A 16131-nucleotide genomic window follows, 5' to 3' on the forward strand; every position below is an offset into this window, starting at 1 on the left:
TCTCTCAGATGGGCTTTCATCTGTGGACACGCCCCTCACTATGATAATTATCCAGAGGTATAAAGTCCTCGTGTGTGTAGTGTCAGTGGTTCTAACGCCGTGATGTCTGTGTTTCTGTTCCTCTTGTCCGTCGCTCTCGCCTTCTCTGATGCTGAAGAACACGCGGTCAATGGTAAGAATGACAACACCCTGTCAGTGCTACCTGGATCGTTTCATTATGTGATAATCTCTGGTCACATTTTAGGATACATTAATGTATAAAGTAGAAACCTTTAAAATATGTGATGTAAGTTTTGAAATTGACATTGTTGCCTGCAACAAGTTTGTAAGTTATTTAAACAGTGCAAAGTCATTATTCTATTTTTGTGCTATAAAATATTGTCAGTGAGGTCATTTAATATATATTTATATATTGAACGTATTGAAAAATGAAATGTGCAGGATAATGACACTTAGAAAAGCGTCTCTTAGAACATTTTGGTCAAACGTTTCCTAATTGTGTTAACTGCGTAAAATAGTCGAGTGTATGATTTGCACTTTGTAATAAAAAAAATCTAATAAGTAACCACGTGCAGATTTGATCCTTGAAGGCTGTGTTGTAGCCTAGTGCCGTATTCTTTTAAAAGTACTATTTTAAATAAATTACAACAGCCTACATTAATTCAAAATACAGTTTCCAAGTCTCTTATTAGGACCAGCCTTTAAGATGAGGATGTTTGCTCACTGCACACCGGGTCCATTTACAGAGCTGTTTTCTCTCATCGGAACTCCATCGGAAAAGACGGCGCAGAGTGGCGTGTCCCACTCTCCAACGAACCACAGCGGAACCGGGGCCAAAGACGCTTCCTTACCAGTCAACGAGCTCCTGGAGCAGGCCAAAACCCATACAGACCCAAAGTTAATGCATCCGCTGCCTGCTGGGGTCTGGCCTAAACACACGGACCCGGCCCTTCTCCCTCGGCCCGGCACACACGACAGGAGCAAGAAAGGTTCGAGGAACGAGCGCCTGCCCACCGAGCACAACAGCGAGAAGACGCGCACGAACCCGTCCCTGCTTCCTTCTAAAGTCCTCCCGGTTGTTGGAGTCGGAATAACGAACCGTACGCAGAAGGCAACCCCCGAAAGCCCGGTCCAGTCCAACAACCCCCCGCCCAGCGATGCTGACGTCTATCAGAACTCCCGGTCTCGTGTCCGTCCGCAGCCCACGTCCAACACGCGCTGGAAAGAGAGGGAGTCTGCCGGCAGACGACTGGACCCCGAAGAGAACCGACCGGGGAGGTCCAGTCTGACGGGCGGCATCAGGATCAACAGCAGCCGTCATTCCGTCTCGTACAACCGCCGATCGTCCAGCCTCCTGTACCATTTCGACATCCTTAAGAAAGGTGTGAGGTTTTTCCCCTGTAATATCGGCCATATGGAGGAATGATGAAGTGTGTGTGTGTGTGTGTGTGTGTGTGTGTTGAGGTGAGAGAGGCAGAGAGGCTGCTAAAGTTGGGACAGTTATTCCAATTACTCTTTCCCTCAAGCCGCAAATTGCTGCTTAGCTCCCGAACTTGAATGCGTCCTTTGTGCTGACGCCCCACCAGCTATAAGATTACTGGAAAAAAATCTCAAAAATGCCTGAGATGTGCTACGATAGAGTGATTAACTACAAGCGGGAGAGGATATCAGACAGATCCCGCAGTCCGGTGGCGCAGGGAACGCAGGCGCTCGCCTCCCTCACGCTGTCATCTTTAAATAAATCATTTTAAAACGTCGACGACGTCTGAATGACTTTAGAGACGAATACAGTTCAGAACTGAGAAAAAAATCTACTGGTTTGATCTAGTGCAACAGTTTAAATTTAGGAGAGTGGAAAAGAGAAAACAGAAGTCTTCTTTGAGATTTTAGGTTAATCCAACTGTTAACCGACTCTCTCCTCCAGAGTCAGACTTCACACAGGACGCCGTGTGTCTGAGCGAGTGCCGGAAGGAGAAGAATGAGACGGAGCACTTCTGTTACAGTGAATTTGGTGAGGGGCTTTTTGTCACTCAAAAATTCAGAACTTCGACCGACCTGCACAATCTGTTGAGTTCACTCAAGTGTTGACTGAAAAAAAGGACTGCCTTATTTCAGTTGTCCTAGACGTTTATTTGTGTATGCAGTTCAACCCCACCGTTGGGGATCTGTGTGTTTAGTTCAGCCCAAAGCTGATCTCTTCAGGTAATGAAGGTCATCAGGTGCATTTAGAGATAGCTGCATTCAATTAGAGCTGGAACTGAACTTGGAACTGCTGCACAGGCAACTCAAATGAACCAATACTTTTCCATAAACAAGATGAATGAGGTCAACAGTTCGGCTTTTACCGAGTTGTCCAAGGCCCAGATTCACAAACCATGTGTGGTTGCTGAGAGATTATTACATTGCAGTTATGTGCAGCTTGTATCTGTGCCTTTTCAGCACTTAGTAGTTTGATGTACTGTGTTAATAATCCACTTGTTACCAGTCAACATTTGGAGAAACGTTTGAAGTGTGACTAAAGTCGTTTGTGAAGTATCCCGTTTTCTCTCTGTAGACGGGGAAAGTAACAGGAGACCGTCACTATTTCAGAACACGTTGAACTGAAGCAATTAACAATATGGAGATTTATTGACTCATTTTCAATGACTCATGTTTCCTTTATTGAAGCCATAAACGGCATTGTTCACGACGTGGATATTGTGCGTAAAGGCATCAGGCTGGTCACTCTGCTGGTGAACAGCGATGGCTTCTACAAGATGAGCCGCCTGTATGTCACCCCAGACACTTACTTCTTCAAAGTGACTGTCTTGGTGCTGGACACCTTCAAATGCACCAAGCCCTGTCCTGACTTCAAACTAGGTAAGGACGCCCTCTTTTGAAATCTGCACTGCATGTTTGTTACTGTATGTTTAATCAGGTGCATTAAAGAAAACGTGAAACGGGGCAGCACACTTGTGCCTCCCTTCTCACAATGTTGATGCCACTGATCACCATGATGATGCCACTGATCACCACTGATCACCATGATGATGCCACTGATCATGACGATGATGTCACCGATCACATAGATGATGTCACTGATCACGATGATGATGTCACTGATCACGATGATGTGTTTTACAGGTAGTAGGTATATAGTCATGGGCCACATCTACCACCGGAGACGCCACCTTCCGTCCAATCTTCTCGCTGTTGTGGGCGGTAAACTGAAACCAGGAGACGGTCTTCTGCGCAGCAACAACTATGTTAAACGCTACAACAAGAGACGCCACCAGAAAGCTCACGAGGCCACGCATTCGAGGTGCCGGTGAAAGGCGACCCGGCGGGTCACTGCAGACACCTACAGCACGGGAGGACTAACTGTGGCTTTATGTAACAATAAAAGAACAAACTCATAATCACGCAGTATTATCAGAGGAGGGGGACACCTAGACAAAGGCTTCTCTGTCCACTCTGCCTGTGCGTCCGAGGGTCCCAGGTCAATCAAATCCAAGCAGGGATATTTTGCTTGCAGTACAATGCTCGCCTTCTTGCTTGACCTCTTTCGTAAACGACTCCAGGGGAATCTGTCGAATTCCATCAAGTCGCAGAAGATCTGGTTCACGTCTGGAACATGAACTATGAACTAAGCTAAACATTTCCTTCATGAAACTAGTAACATTACTTTTTTGTGTTTATATACAATAGATACCTGCAGATAGATGTAACAATAATCTACAATTTAAATTATATACAGAACCTACTACTCTTTCAGTGGTCACGTCAGGAGGTTATTGAGACTAGCGTGAATACAGCACCTACAGCTTTCGTATATGTACTCCATCGCTTGCTTGCCCAATCAGGACGTCCCATGCAGAAAGGTCACGTGTCGTTACAGCGCGGCCCGTGTCCAGGGGTCATCCCGCTCAGAGGGGTGGCAGGTGGAGAAGCCGAGCTTGGCCGGCACGCCAAGCAAGCGACGGACGTCCTGAACCTCCACCTTTCAACTGACGCCCAACACACAGCTCCCGTTTACACGGCCGCTTTGTAACGCAACAGTCTCCCCTTTGGAGAGGCTTCTTATCAGAATTCAGGAAATACACTGGTGCATATGAGAGAGAGAGAGAGAGAGAGAGAGAGAGAGAGAGAGAGAGAGAGAGAGAGAGAGAAGGCGTGTGAAAGAACAGGGGAACAGGGTTTGGAAGAGAGACAAAGAAAACAGCAGGGCAAATAACACCCTTTTCTTAAGACAAGGGTATATATTTTTCTGCTTCTGTTTCTCTAGAGTGGGATTACTATGTGTGACATGGAGAGAGAGACTGCAGAAAAAGGAGACTGGAGTGTGTTAGGCAGGGTGTGTGTGTGTGTGTGTATGGGTGGGGAGGGCACAACTTTGTGTTGCAAGGCAAAGCTTTAATTGGCTGGTAATCTGAGCCTCTGTGCACCTGGTTACATGAAAGAGGGCGGATCTGTTTAGGGACCAGCAAGCAAAAACACTGCTCACGGACTTGGGGAAGACTCCAGGCCTGGCAATGTGATGCCTCCTATGGCGAATGTTTGCCCTCCCTCCCTCTCTCTCACACACACACACACACACCTTGGCTTGAGCTCAAAGGATGTGTGTGTGGGGCACAGAGCAGCAGGGCAGATCGGAGGTGTGGTGGCAGGAAAGAAGAGTAATATAGCAGCGTTATGGAAGTGTTAGGTGAGGGAGGGAGAGAGACCCCCCCCCCCCCCCCCGGCTTAGAAAGATTTTAAAGAAAGCCCAAAACAGTCTCATTATTTTCTTATTCTAAAACTACTTATTAAAATTTTTTTCTACACGTTTGTGGCAGTGGCTCACTGTGTTCCTAAAGACATTTTTCTCTATCAAAGGGCATTCAACACACATAACCACACAAAAATGACTTCCTCTATAAACGATTGTTCCCAGCGATAAAGCAGGACCCTTAACACGAGCTCCCAAGTATATATGATGTCCTAATAGCTCTGCAGAACAAGGCTCACCAAGATAGGCCAGTTGTAAGCTTGTAATAATAATAATCATTATCAAACTAATTTCTGGCTGCTATCGGCAATTTCATTCGCATCCGGCGTTGCTTTCCCAGCGTCCCTCTCAGCCCCAGGAGCCTATCAGTGATCTGCGGCAGAGGGAGTTGGCGTGAGCAGGAAGCGGGTCTCCACACATCCCCGCGGTCCTCTCGGCGGGGGCGCATTCCGCGCGCACAGCGGCGGTGAGCGCGTACCAACCCCCCCCCCCCAACCTCCTGTGGGACAGAGATACAACCGCGTGTCAAATAAATGCGGTTTTAGAGTAGGCTACGCGACCAGGAGCTTCCTCAAAGTTATAAATGTTCAATGGCCTGAGGTAATGTTGAGGTAAAACGAGAGCGGTAGCTCGTACGTGGACAATGACCGTACACAAAAGCAGGACACGTCTGACCGATTTGGAGCGACCCATTGTGTGCTTCAAACACACGTCTCTGTTGGTTTCCGGATACCATGCTAAAAAAAACGTGTTGTATATGAAAGGGTTCATAAATTGTGAGAATGATCTGATGTCAAAAACATTATTTTTTATTATATAGGATGAAATGTCCCATCAAGTACAAAAAGATCTTTAGAGTTGCCACAATCTGTTAAAAACATAGATATTTCCCCCCCAGCAGTTGTTCTTTAACCTTGTACTATAAATGAAGCGTCCAATAGATAGGATGAATAAATTATATAGAATATCAAGATGTGAAGAGAATGAATGTGTATTACTTTTAAAAAACGCGTTTGTGGAAACAACTCCAATCATTCTCATGATATGCAGCATCATCATACAAAGGGTCAAATCACCTACATGTAAAATAATAAAGATGTAGAAAAGTCTTTTTTTAAATATGGGAGATTTAAAAAAAAAAAACCAAACACACCAAGACCTTGGTGGGTGGAATAATGCGACTACATTACGTCTATGTATATGCCTTACTAGAGCAAGTGCTTTAAATACAGACATGGACTGGCGTGTTTACCAACGAGTGTAGCACAGGTCACATAGCTTATCATATATAACCTTCAGCATATCCACAGTTGTTTCTCACTCCTGAAACTCTTCATAATATTGCCCTGAAATAACTACACCAGTGAGAGCGTCCGTGTGAGCTGACTGTAAACACCGCCCCCCCCCCCCCCCAACACCCCTGCCCCACACCTTCCCCTAAAAATTACGATGCTTTACAAATCTCGAACTAACCAGTGGTTTTTAAAAAACAGGGTTCCCGTCAGTAGCTGCCTCCAAACGCTATACTTGTATTTTCAATATCCACGTGGGAGTCCAGATTGAAAACAGAGTAGGATATGATGTAGGAAAACGGTGTGTGAGCGAGCGCTCGTCGCACACCTGATATGAAGGACTTATTCACCCTTCACGGGTTTTCTTAGGGACCACCTTTCCTGAGGACAGGTCACGGAGAGAGAGGCTTCATGTCAAAACGTCTTCTGTGGGACTTGAGGGTGCTTCTCGCTGGTCAGTGAGGGGAGCAAAAACATGCTACTTCTCTTCAACAAGAATGCCTTCAGACAAAAATAAACCAAAAAATAAACAATTTATATATATATTTATAAAAAAAATAGAATAGAATTATATACACAAGTTGCATTTCCTGTCCTTGGCGTTCACTTTGAAATTTCTGAGGGCTGTGGAGTTCAGTACAGTTTCCAGGGGGAGCTGGAGAGTGGGGCCCTAACCAGGTGTGGGGTGGACGAATGATGCCCTCTACAGAGGCCAACAGGAGAAACCGCCGATGTGAAAGGAAAGGAGGAGGGCCATTATTGCGACATTCAGCGTGCGGCCGGCTGAGCGAAGGAGGGAGGAGTGAGGAGGAGGAGGAGTGAGAGGCAGGTTGCAAAAAATGAATGATAGAAGCCTATATAAAAGAAATAAAAATACTGTCCCAAATTCTGCTTCAGCTGACGATGACCGATGTCTGTGGTTCGGACAGTTCTGAGCGCAAGGGCCCGGTACATCCTCTACTAGGACCCCCTCCTCTTCTACAAGACTGCAATTTTTGAGGGGGGGTGGATGTGGGAGGCTGGGGGGGGTGGGTTTTTGTTAACGGGTGCAGTTCTCCCGTTTTTCGCTGTGGAATGGTGCGATATCCCGGCCGTATCCAGTTTCACCAGAGCCCACCAGCCTGGAGGAGGCGTTCCAGTGCATGGCTGGTTCCCATGGTAGCATCAGGCACATGGGTGGAGGGCCTCACCACTGGGTTTCAATGCGTTGGGAGAACCAAGTTCCTGGTTACACAGTTATGAAAGAGCTTATGGGTAATGCGGTTTAAGAAGCTGTAGACTGTAGTCTGTTGTTATGAGACCTACAGAATGCAGAAAGAAGAAACATGTAGGTGACTTTCGTTGAATCTTTTTTTATTAAAAACTTCACAGTAAAAAAAAAAAAAAAAAAGTAAGAAAAATAAGATGTTTGCCAGTGGGTTGTTTAGCATTTAATACAAATAAAAAAATAACAATAAAAAATGTTAGCAGCCATGCTGGTAGTGGGAACTTATGTACAGAGAATAATCCATCCGCAAGCATGAAGTTGATCAGAACCGGATTATCTAGTGCCTGACAAACACATGCCAACATTTAAACAAGTCTATGGTTCCCATATCTTCGGGAAAGTATTTAAATGCATAAAAGGTAGAAGTACAATTAAAGATAAAAGTCTAACAAAACTGGTAATGTAATATTTCCAAATGCCCAAATAAGGACACATTCATGTATGAGGTAAACTTGTTTACACTCCTATTTCATCAGAGACTAAAACAAAAACAAACAAAAAGAAAACAGCAAAATAAAACTGACATTTTGTTTTCCATGTTGAAATGTAGTAGTAAACTAATGTGAATTTCAGATCTTCATAATGAAAATAATTTTTTTCAATTTAGCCGCCCTCCATTGGTGGAGTTGCCAGCATGGCCGCCATTTTGAACGATCACTTTATGATCAATTTACCTCTGCCCTTTATGACACACACAAACTGCTTTTGGTTTGATTGTAAAAGGTTTTGTATTGCCATGCTGTTTTTTTCCTTTTCATCATTTAATTAAAAAAAAGAAAACTACAGTGTAGGTCTGTGTTTAGTTTAGAGTGACCCAGGGACCCAGCTCTGACATCACTCAGACCTACGCCATCATAATCTGTGAATGAGAGAGAAAGAGAGAGAGAGAGAGAGAGAGAGAGAGAGAGATAGATACACACAGGCAATGGGTAGTACAAGTAAATGCATGCAGAGCCAAACTCAATCGTATGGAGATGATAATGATGATAATAATGATGCCCAACAAATATATTTCTAAACAGCCAACGCTACACACTACTGAACCAGCTAAGACTCGGTGCAGCTGAGCTAACGGCTAACGCTACACACTACTGAACTAGCTAAGACTCGGTGCAGCTGAGCTAACGGCTAACGCTACACACTACTGAACCAGCTAACACTCTGTCCTGCTGAGCTAACGGCTAACGCTACACACTACTGAACCAGCTAACACTCTGTCCTGCTGAGCTAACAGCTAACGCTACACACTACTGAACCAGCTAACACTCTGTCCTGCTGAGCTAACGGCTAACGCTACACACTACTGAACCAGCTAACACTCTGTCCTGCTGAGCTAACAGCTAACACTACACACTACTGAACCAGCCAACACTCTGTCCTGCTGAGCTAACGGCTAAGGCTACACACTACTGAACCAGCTAACACTCTGTCCTGCTGAGCTAACAGCTAACGCTACACACTACTGAACCAGCTAACACTCTGTCCTGCTGAGCTAACGGCTAAGGCTACACACTACTGAACCAGCTAAGACTCAGTGCAGCTGAGCTAACAGCTAACGCGATGCATTACTGAGGCAGTTAACTTGGTGCTCCTGAGCAGGTCCATGCTAACATGACAATATTTAGTCAGCTGCACCACTTGCAGTAAACTAAATAAAACAATTCTAACTTTTGTAATAAAAAATAATTAAGGTACTTCATGTTATAGGTTGCAGAGTGTGAAACAATGTCCAAATGAGATAATGTCCAGGAATAAAGGTATGTGGAAAGAGGGCGAACATTACTTAGGACTTCAGAGAAAGTAGACCATTTGGAAACAGCAAGAAAGAGAAGAAATGAAAGTTTTTAAACAGAATGAAAGAACAAAATGAGGAGAACAGAAGTGTGTAGAAACACAGACAGAGAGAGTGAGAGAGAGAGAGAGAGAGAGAGAGTGTGAGTGTGTGTGCGCATGCACATTAATTTTACCTGCTTGCTTTGAAGGCTTTGAGTTTTTGAACGAAGAAGGTCTCTAGCACCTCTGCGCACTGGTAGAACGGCGAGTCGCTGGGGTTGTAGTAACGACAGTTATCGAAGATTTTGGTCATGTCTGCCACGTACTCGGTCAGCTTGCTGTAGTAACGCTTCAACAAGCGCTCCTCCATTGTAGACAGGTCTGAAGGGGTTGGGGCGTTAAGCATCACATTCATTTGGTTATGTTTCCCCATTTACAAAGATGAAGCAAAGGACAACATCATATAAACATCTTATTTCTGCATAGTGTGTGTGCAGGGTATCTGCACATTTTTAAATCTCAAATTCAATGACTTTTAAGACCTCTCACAAGAAAAAATAATACTATTACTGGGGATGCAGATGTGTTCCACATCGTTGACGGGGGGGGGGTGTTGGTGAACAAAAATTGTTGACGTTGTTGAGGCCGTATACTCCAACGCTAGGAATCTAGCACTAGGACCCTGGAGCGGTTATTTTCTGCATGGTCCTAGCGCTAGATTCGGCAAAGTTCACATCGCGCCAGAACAACTGAACAACACACACTTATAATAATTTAATGCCTCCCCTCGTAAAATTCCAGACATTTTAAGACATTTTTAGGCCTTGAATATGGAAAACTAAATTTAAGACATTTTAAGACTTTTTAAGGACCCGCGGGTACCCTGGTGTGTGTGTGTGTGTGTGAGAGAGAGAGAGAGAGAACCAGCTGAGAGGAGTGTCCAAATAAACATATCACATTTACACTTCCCAGATCCTGAATGGTAAAAGTCCATCAACTCCTCCTACGTCTCATCTCTGCTTCATTTCCTCATCACACGGTGCCCTCTTCACGGTTTCTGAACCCCTCACCCATCTTTTGGAATCTTCTGGACCACACGTGCACTCTCTCTCTATCTCTCTCTTTTGTTTGTTTGGTGGTTAATCTTGAACATGTGTTTACATGGGTGATTTAAAGTAAACTCATCCAAGATGTCTGTCTCTGTCTGCTGCAGGTTCAAATGGATCAACAGTTTCCATCTTTTACAGCTTAAATGAGGAAACTCTTAAGTGTACCTTAAAGGGAAGGCATCAGGACTTCGGCTCAGGGGTGTGTGTGTGAGGTGTGTGGGTATGCGGGGTGTGTGTGTGTATGTATGCGGGGTGTGTGTGTGTGCGGAGTGTGTGGGGGCTGGTGTTCCTGGCCTCACTACGACTGTGATGGTTTGGGGCTCCTACTCCTTACCCATAGGCTCCTTTATCACCCCGTAGTAATCAGGGGCGTCGTTGGGGTGCACAGGTTCCAGGAAGGGCCACGCCATCTTATGAGCCTGGACAGAAGATAGAGGGGGGGGGGGGGAAGAGAGAGAGAGAGAGAGAGAGAGAGAGAGAGAGGGGGAGGGAGAGAGAGAGAGAGAGAAGAGACAAACACTCAAACACTTGAAGCAGCTGCTTAAACAAAGTTAAAAAAAATTAACCCCTTTATTCCTGAACTGGACGCAAGACAGAGAGGAGCAAATGAGAAGCAGAGAGGGAGAGTGAAAGAGGGAAGGGGAGGCAAGAAGAGAGAGAGAGAGAGAGAGAGAGAGAGAGAGAAGGGGAGGTAAGGAGAGAGAGAGAGAGAGAGAGAGAGAGAGAGAGAGAGAGAGAGAGAGAGAAGGGGAGGTAAGGAGAGAGAGAGAGAGAGAGAGAGAAGGGGAGGTAAGGAGAGAGAGAGAGAGAGAGAGAGAAGGGGAGGTAAGGAGAGAGAGAGAGAGAGAGAGAGAGAGAGAGAGAGAGGGGAGGTAAGGAGAGAGAGAGAGAGAGAGAGAGAGAGAGAGAGAGAGAGAGAGAGAGAGAGAGAGAGAGAGAGAGAGAAGGGGGAGGTAAGGAGAGAGAGAGAGTTGGAAGCCCAGCCCGGGAAGTCTTCCAAGGTTCAGGCTGATCAGATAAAATCTGCATAGAGGAAACAGAACCAGATTTGTTTTGCTCCCCTATCAAAAAGAGAGACAGAAAAAGAGGGTGGTGAGAGATGAAGGAAAAGAGCAAGTGAGTGCGAGGTGGGTGAGAAGGTGAACCGGGTCGCCCCGATCCACGGGCAGAGGGTCACGGACCTGTAGCGAGCGGAGGATTCTCCGCAGGCCCTCGTAGTCTTTGTCCGTGAGCGGCGTGAGGACCGTCATGGCGTCCTCGGTGGACTGGCACTGCGGGCACACATACTCGTCGATGTGGGTGGCTTCACTCTGCAGGATGCCCACGCAGCGTCCGTGGTACCAGTTCTGGCAGCGGTCACAGCCGATGTAGAACCTGCCACAAACCAGCGCCGTTAACAGAACCCAGTGGACTGAGCCCGACTTGCACATCAACCGATCGTTAAAAAGTGTGCCAGAAAAAATCCACCCCCCCCCCCCCAAAAAAAAAAACAAAAACAAAATAGATTTACACTGATGTACAAAATACTTCACCTTTTGTATATATTTTGTATTTTTTAATGCATTTTTAAAAACATAAATATAAAATCTTAAAAGGCTCTCAGAAATGAATTTACATCATATGAGTTGAAAGTAAATGAGGCTCTCATAGACTTTACTGCTTGTTGTGATTTTCAGATGAAACACTGCTTCAAACCGCTGACCCCCGACCCCTGACCTCTGACCCCAAAGGCCTTTCCAAAGAGGACCGTTCCCAGCAGAGCGGTCCCACGGCTGGCCCGTGCACAAAGCACGTTTTACAACAACGTAAACGAAAGTTGAAGGAAAAGTTGTTGTTCTGCGTCTCAGGACCTCGTCTGTGCAGCGGAGCACAGAGCTCCATACAGCACAGGGTTAGAGCACAGAGCTCCATACAGCACAGGGTTAGAGCACAGAGCTCCATACAGCACAGGGTTAGAGCACAGAGCTCCATACAGCACAGGGTTAGAGTTAGAGCACAGACCTCCATACAGCACAGGGTTAGAGTTAGAGACGACAGTGTAACTGCAGCAATGAATCACCACCACCACCACTTCGCAGTGGGGTTGGGCCACAAATGCACACACACACGCATCCACCCCCGCCTACCCCTTCACCCCCGCATCCAGCTCCACCCCTGCCTCCAGCTCCACCCCTGCCTCCAGCTCCACCCCTGCCTCCAGCTCCACCCACTCACTGTGCCTCGTCGTAGGGAGTCCTGCAGATGCAGTATAGCTCCTCCGTGCTACCCTCCTGCGCCTGTTTGCACTCCGCACAGATGTAGTCCTCCATCTTCTTGGCCTCCTTCTCCGTGATGCCCACACACTCGCCGTGGTACCAGTTGGTGCACAGGTCACAGCCGATGTAGAACCTGCCACAGAGGGGGACGGGGAGAGAGGGGGACGAGGACAGAGGGGGACGGGACCGAGACAGGCACAGAGACGGCCGCTGTGAAGGAGGACACAGGAACTGGACTTCCTACCACATCATGTATTGGCGGACAGTAATGGGAAATATATTAATAATATGTTAAAAAATATGTTAATATGTGTTGGGGGGTAAGTGTTGGGGGTGCCCTGCCCCAGTGAGCTCCTGAGGGGGGACGTGTTCTCACTTGGTCTCGTCGTACGGGGTCTTGCAGACGCAGTACAGCTTGGTGTCTTTCTTGTCACTGCGTGACGTGGTGGAGATCGTCTTCTTCTTCTTGGCCCTGGCCACGCCCTCGTCCTCGTGCTTACGCTTGTGGCTCGGGGGTGTCGTGGCTGCCACCGCAGCTGCGTGGGCGGCGGCCTGGGCGACGGCCTGGGCTCTCTCCTTCTCCCGCCGGATCCTCGCCAAGTCCCGCCTCAGCTCCTCCTACAGGCGGAGCAGACGCACAGCAATGAGCACGCAGACTCGCTTGACACCTCGCCTGGGTCACGACCCGACGGAGACGACCCCGACGGAGACGCCCACCCACCTGAACCTCCAGCTGCAGCTGCTTGTCCAGCAGTGCCCTCTTGCGCAGGATCTCGGCCTTCAGCTGCTCCTTGTGCTTGTAGAGCAGGGCGGAGAGCTTCCCGGCCGCCTGCCGGCTGCGTTTCTGCTCCACCGTCTCCTCCCGCTTCCGCCTCTTGGCCTCCTGCCGCTCGTCCTTGTCGATCTTGTCCAGGATGAACTTCATCACCTGGTTACACGCGATCATCCTGTGAACGGAGAGGGGCGGAGTCAGAGCAGGAAACAGAACTGACTAACGCTCATGTTAGAGCTCCCTAACCCCAACACCTCCCAACCCTCCATAACCCCAACACCTCTCAACCCCCCATAACCCCAACACCTCCCAACCCCCCATAACCCCAACACCCCCCATAACCACAACACCCCCAAAACCCCCAAAACCCCCACAACCCCAACACCCCAACACCCCATTACCCCAACACCCCCCAACCCTCCATAACCCTAACACCTCCCAACCCCCCATTACCCCCCAACCCCCCATTACCCCAACACCCCCAACCCCCCATTACCCCAACACCCCCCAACCCTCCATAACCCCAACACCCCCAACACTCCCTAATCTCAACCCTCCCTAACCCCAACCCCCCCTCCCTAACCCCAACCCCCCCCCCCCCGTCTCGATCAAGAAAATCTAATTTATTTCATGATTTTGACATGAGATGTTAAGAAGGCAAGGACAGTTCTTAAATGTCTTGGTAGATGTTGTGAGGCAGTGTCCATCTCTGTGACAATATCATTCCTCTCACTCAGGGTTTCCACTCCAAATACAAATCTTCTCCCAGAACCATCAGAGAAACGTATTGTAAACACAACTGAACCATTTCATTTAGTTGACCTCTGGGTCTCGCCCTCTTGTGATCAATATCTCAACAAGATGATATCAGTTGAATATAAACCACATAATAATTTCATACGTATTATGCAACACTTAAGCAGTTTAACAGGTCATGCTTACAAACACCAGCCCATAATTCCATAATAGACATTTGGAGGCAGAGAGACATTAGTTTAGAGAGAAAGAGACATAAGTTTAGAGAGAAAGAGACAGCCGGCACAATGGTTACATAGTTTGAAAGACTCACAACAAACAAAAATTAAAATAAAAACGAGAGAGTGAGGTTGAGGTATTAAAAAGGTATAATTTGAACATAAATGCCAACAGCAAGATAAGAGGCCATCAAGGGTATTACCCCAACATTAGCGTTGTTAGCATGGCTGGAGCAGGATAATATAGTGTTAGCAGTTAGCATGGTTGTAGCACGATAATATAAGGTTAGCAGTTAGCATGGTTGTAGCAGGATAATATAGTGTTAGCAGCATGGTTGGAGCAGGATAATGTAGTGTTAGCAGTTAGCATGGTTGGAGCAGGATAATATAGTGTTAGCAGTTAGCATGGTTGGAGCAGGATAATATAGTGTTAGCAGTTAGCATGGTTGGAGCAGGATAATATAGTGTTAGCAGTTAGCATGGTTATAGCAGATGAGCATCAGATCCTTTCATGCCTCATCAGCTTGGTTATTATTCTAACATTTTAGCTGAAGTACTCCTTTAATATTGACTAGCTCCAGGCCACGCGAGGAGAGAGCAGGAGTGTGTGGGCTAAGGGTGTGTTTGTTATTTTATGTGGTGGATGTGTTATGGCGAGTGGGTGTGGGGAGGTGATGGATACTCTTCCACTGGCCCGGGACACCAGCTGTGGAGGTCAGAGGTCAGTGGTGATTCCCAGACTGAAGAGGACACAGCATGAGTTGAGGAGAGATGCAGGCAGAGATAGAGAAAGAGGGATGTATGGAGAGAGAGAGAGGGAGAGGGAGAGAGAGAGAGAGAGAGCAGGAGAGGGACAGAGAGGAGTGACCAGGGCGGGGACGGGGCTTGAAAGGGCGGGGACGGGGTGGGGACAGAGCGGGGACAGGGTGGGGACAGGGTGGGGACAGAGCGGGGACAGGGTGGGGACAGGGCGGGGACCGGGCGGGGACAGAGCGGGGACCGGGCGGGGACAGAGCGGGGACCGGGCGGGGACAGAGCGGGGACAGAGCGGGGACAGGGCGGGGACAGGGCGGGGACAGGGCGGGGACAGGGCGGGGACAGGGTGGGGACAGGGTGGGGACACAGACTGGTGAAAGTCTGGGTGGAGTGGAGACAGGGCATCTGCACATTTTTTAAATCTCAAATTCAATGACTTAAGACCTTTTTAATACCTCTCACAAGAAAAAATAATACCAGGGTTGCCAACTTTTCAAGATCGCTTAAAGTGAGATTTGAACCTGGAGGGGTTCAATATGCCGGTCGCGACGCATCATGTATAAACCAGCTTGACGCGGTTCAGGGATTACGGCACACGCAGCGCCGTGCATCATGCGCCGTACATTTACTCATGCGCCGTACATTTACATTGTAATGGTCCAATGAAGGTCATTTAAAAACCAGGACATTTCCTCACAGGACGTGAAATACATCCCGGGAAATACGGACGTTTGGTCACACTACACAGTAGACAAATCATTTTTGGCACATACAGTTAAACTGCAGTTAGCGGTGAATGACTCGATATGCATATAGTATTACGAGTGCTATCATATCGCTTGTGTTTTTCAGATTTCATATGAGAATCCAGCGCTTTACAGCCCATTGTACCAAGTTTGAATGTTTTTCGGCAAGTTCACATCGCGCCTCATACGAATCACTGGAAGGTTTCAGCTAGCCACAATATGTTTTCATCCTCCAGCCACTTCACTGAATGGACATTTACCCATGTCTGCATCCTTGTATTGTTGTTCCCCGCCGCAGCCCTCAAATAAGAAAAGCAGCTTGTTAGGCAGCTAAAGCATCTGCTGTTTCCACCTGTTAGGTGACGTACTACTGCCATTAGGCGGAGTATACGGCCGTGGCGGAAATGATCATTATTGTGGGATATACATCGGTAAAATAA

At 47.3% G+C, this 16131-nt stretch overlaps 2 protein-coding genes across 2 annotated transcripts in view; one reads left to right on the top strand and one right to left on the bottom strand.

Annotated features, from left to right (window-relative positions):
* The first annotated feature begins 17 nt into the window (after positions 1-17).
* LOC143522149 (UPF0450 protein C17orf58 homolog) lies at positions 18-4802 on the top strand. Its single transcript, XM_077015886.1, has 5 exons — positions 18-172; positions 747-1382; positions 1925-2011; positions 2668-2859; positions 3124-4802. The coding sequence occupies exons 1-5, from the start codon at positions 103-105 to the stop codon at positions 3309-3311; spliced, it is 1173 nt and encodes a 390-aa protein (XP_076872001.1). The 5' UTR covers positions 18-102; the 3' UTR covers positions 3312-4802.
* Positions 4803-6162: 1360 nt separating this feature from the next.
* Positions 6163-16131, bottom strand: part of LOC143522252 (nucleosome-remodeling factor subunit BPTF-like) — a 42473-nt gene continuing 32504 nt past the window's right edge. Inside the window, 7 exon segments of the mRNA XM_077016059.1 lie at positions 6163-7340; positions 9274-9460; positions 10523-10607; positions 11370-11562; positions 12403-12576; positions 12820-13061; positions 13165-13390. Coding sequence (XP_076872174.1) covers positions 7304-7340; positions 9274-9460; positions 10523-10607; positions 11370-11562; positions 12403-12576; positions 12820-13061; positions 13165-13390 — 1144 coding nt within the window. The 3' untranslated portion in view covers positions 6163-7303.

The sequence above is a fragment of the Brachyhypopomus gauderio genome, chromosome 8 (genome assembly GCF_052324685.1).
Source record: "Brachyhypopomus gauderio isolate BG-103 chromosome 8, BGAUD_0.2, whole genome shotgun sequence".
NCBI classification, from domain to species: Eukaryota; Metazoa; Chordata; class Actinopteri; order Gymnotiformes; family Hypopomidae; genus Brachyhypopomus; species Brachyhypopomus gauderio.

Excerpts from the sequence above, each read along its gene's own strand:
- LOC143522149 (XM_077015886.1), top strand. The coding sequence starts at position 103 with ATGTCTGTGTTTCTGTTCCTCTTGTCCGTCGCTCTCGCCTTCTCTGAT. Across the intron at positions 173-746 it reads TGAAGAACACGCGGTCAATG|AGCTGTTTTCTCTCATCGGA; the intron begins GTAAGAATGACA and ends GTCCATTTACAG. Across the intron at positions 2,860-3,123 it reads CTGTCCTGACTTCAAACTAG|GTAGTAGGTATATAGTCATG; the intron begins GTAAGGACGCCC and ends TGTGTTTTACAG.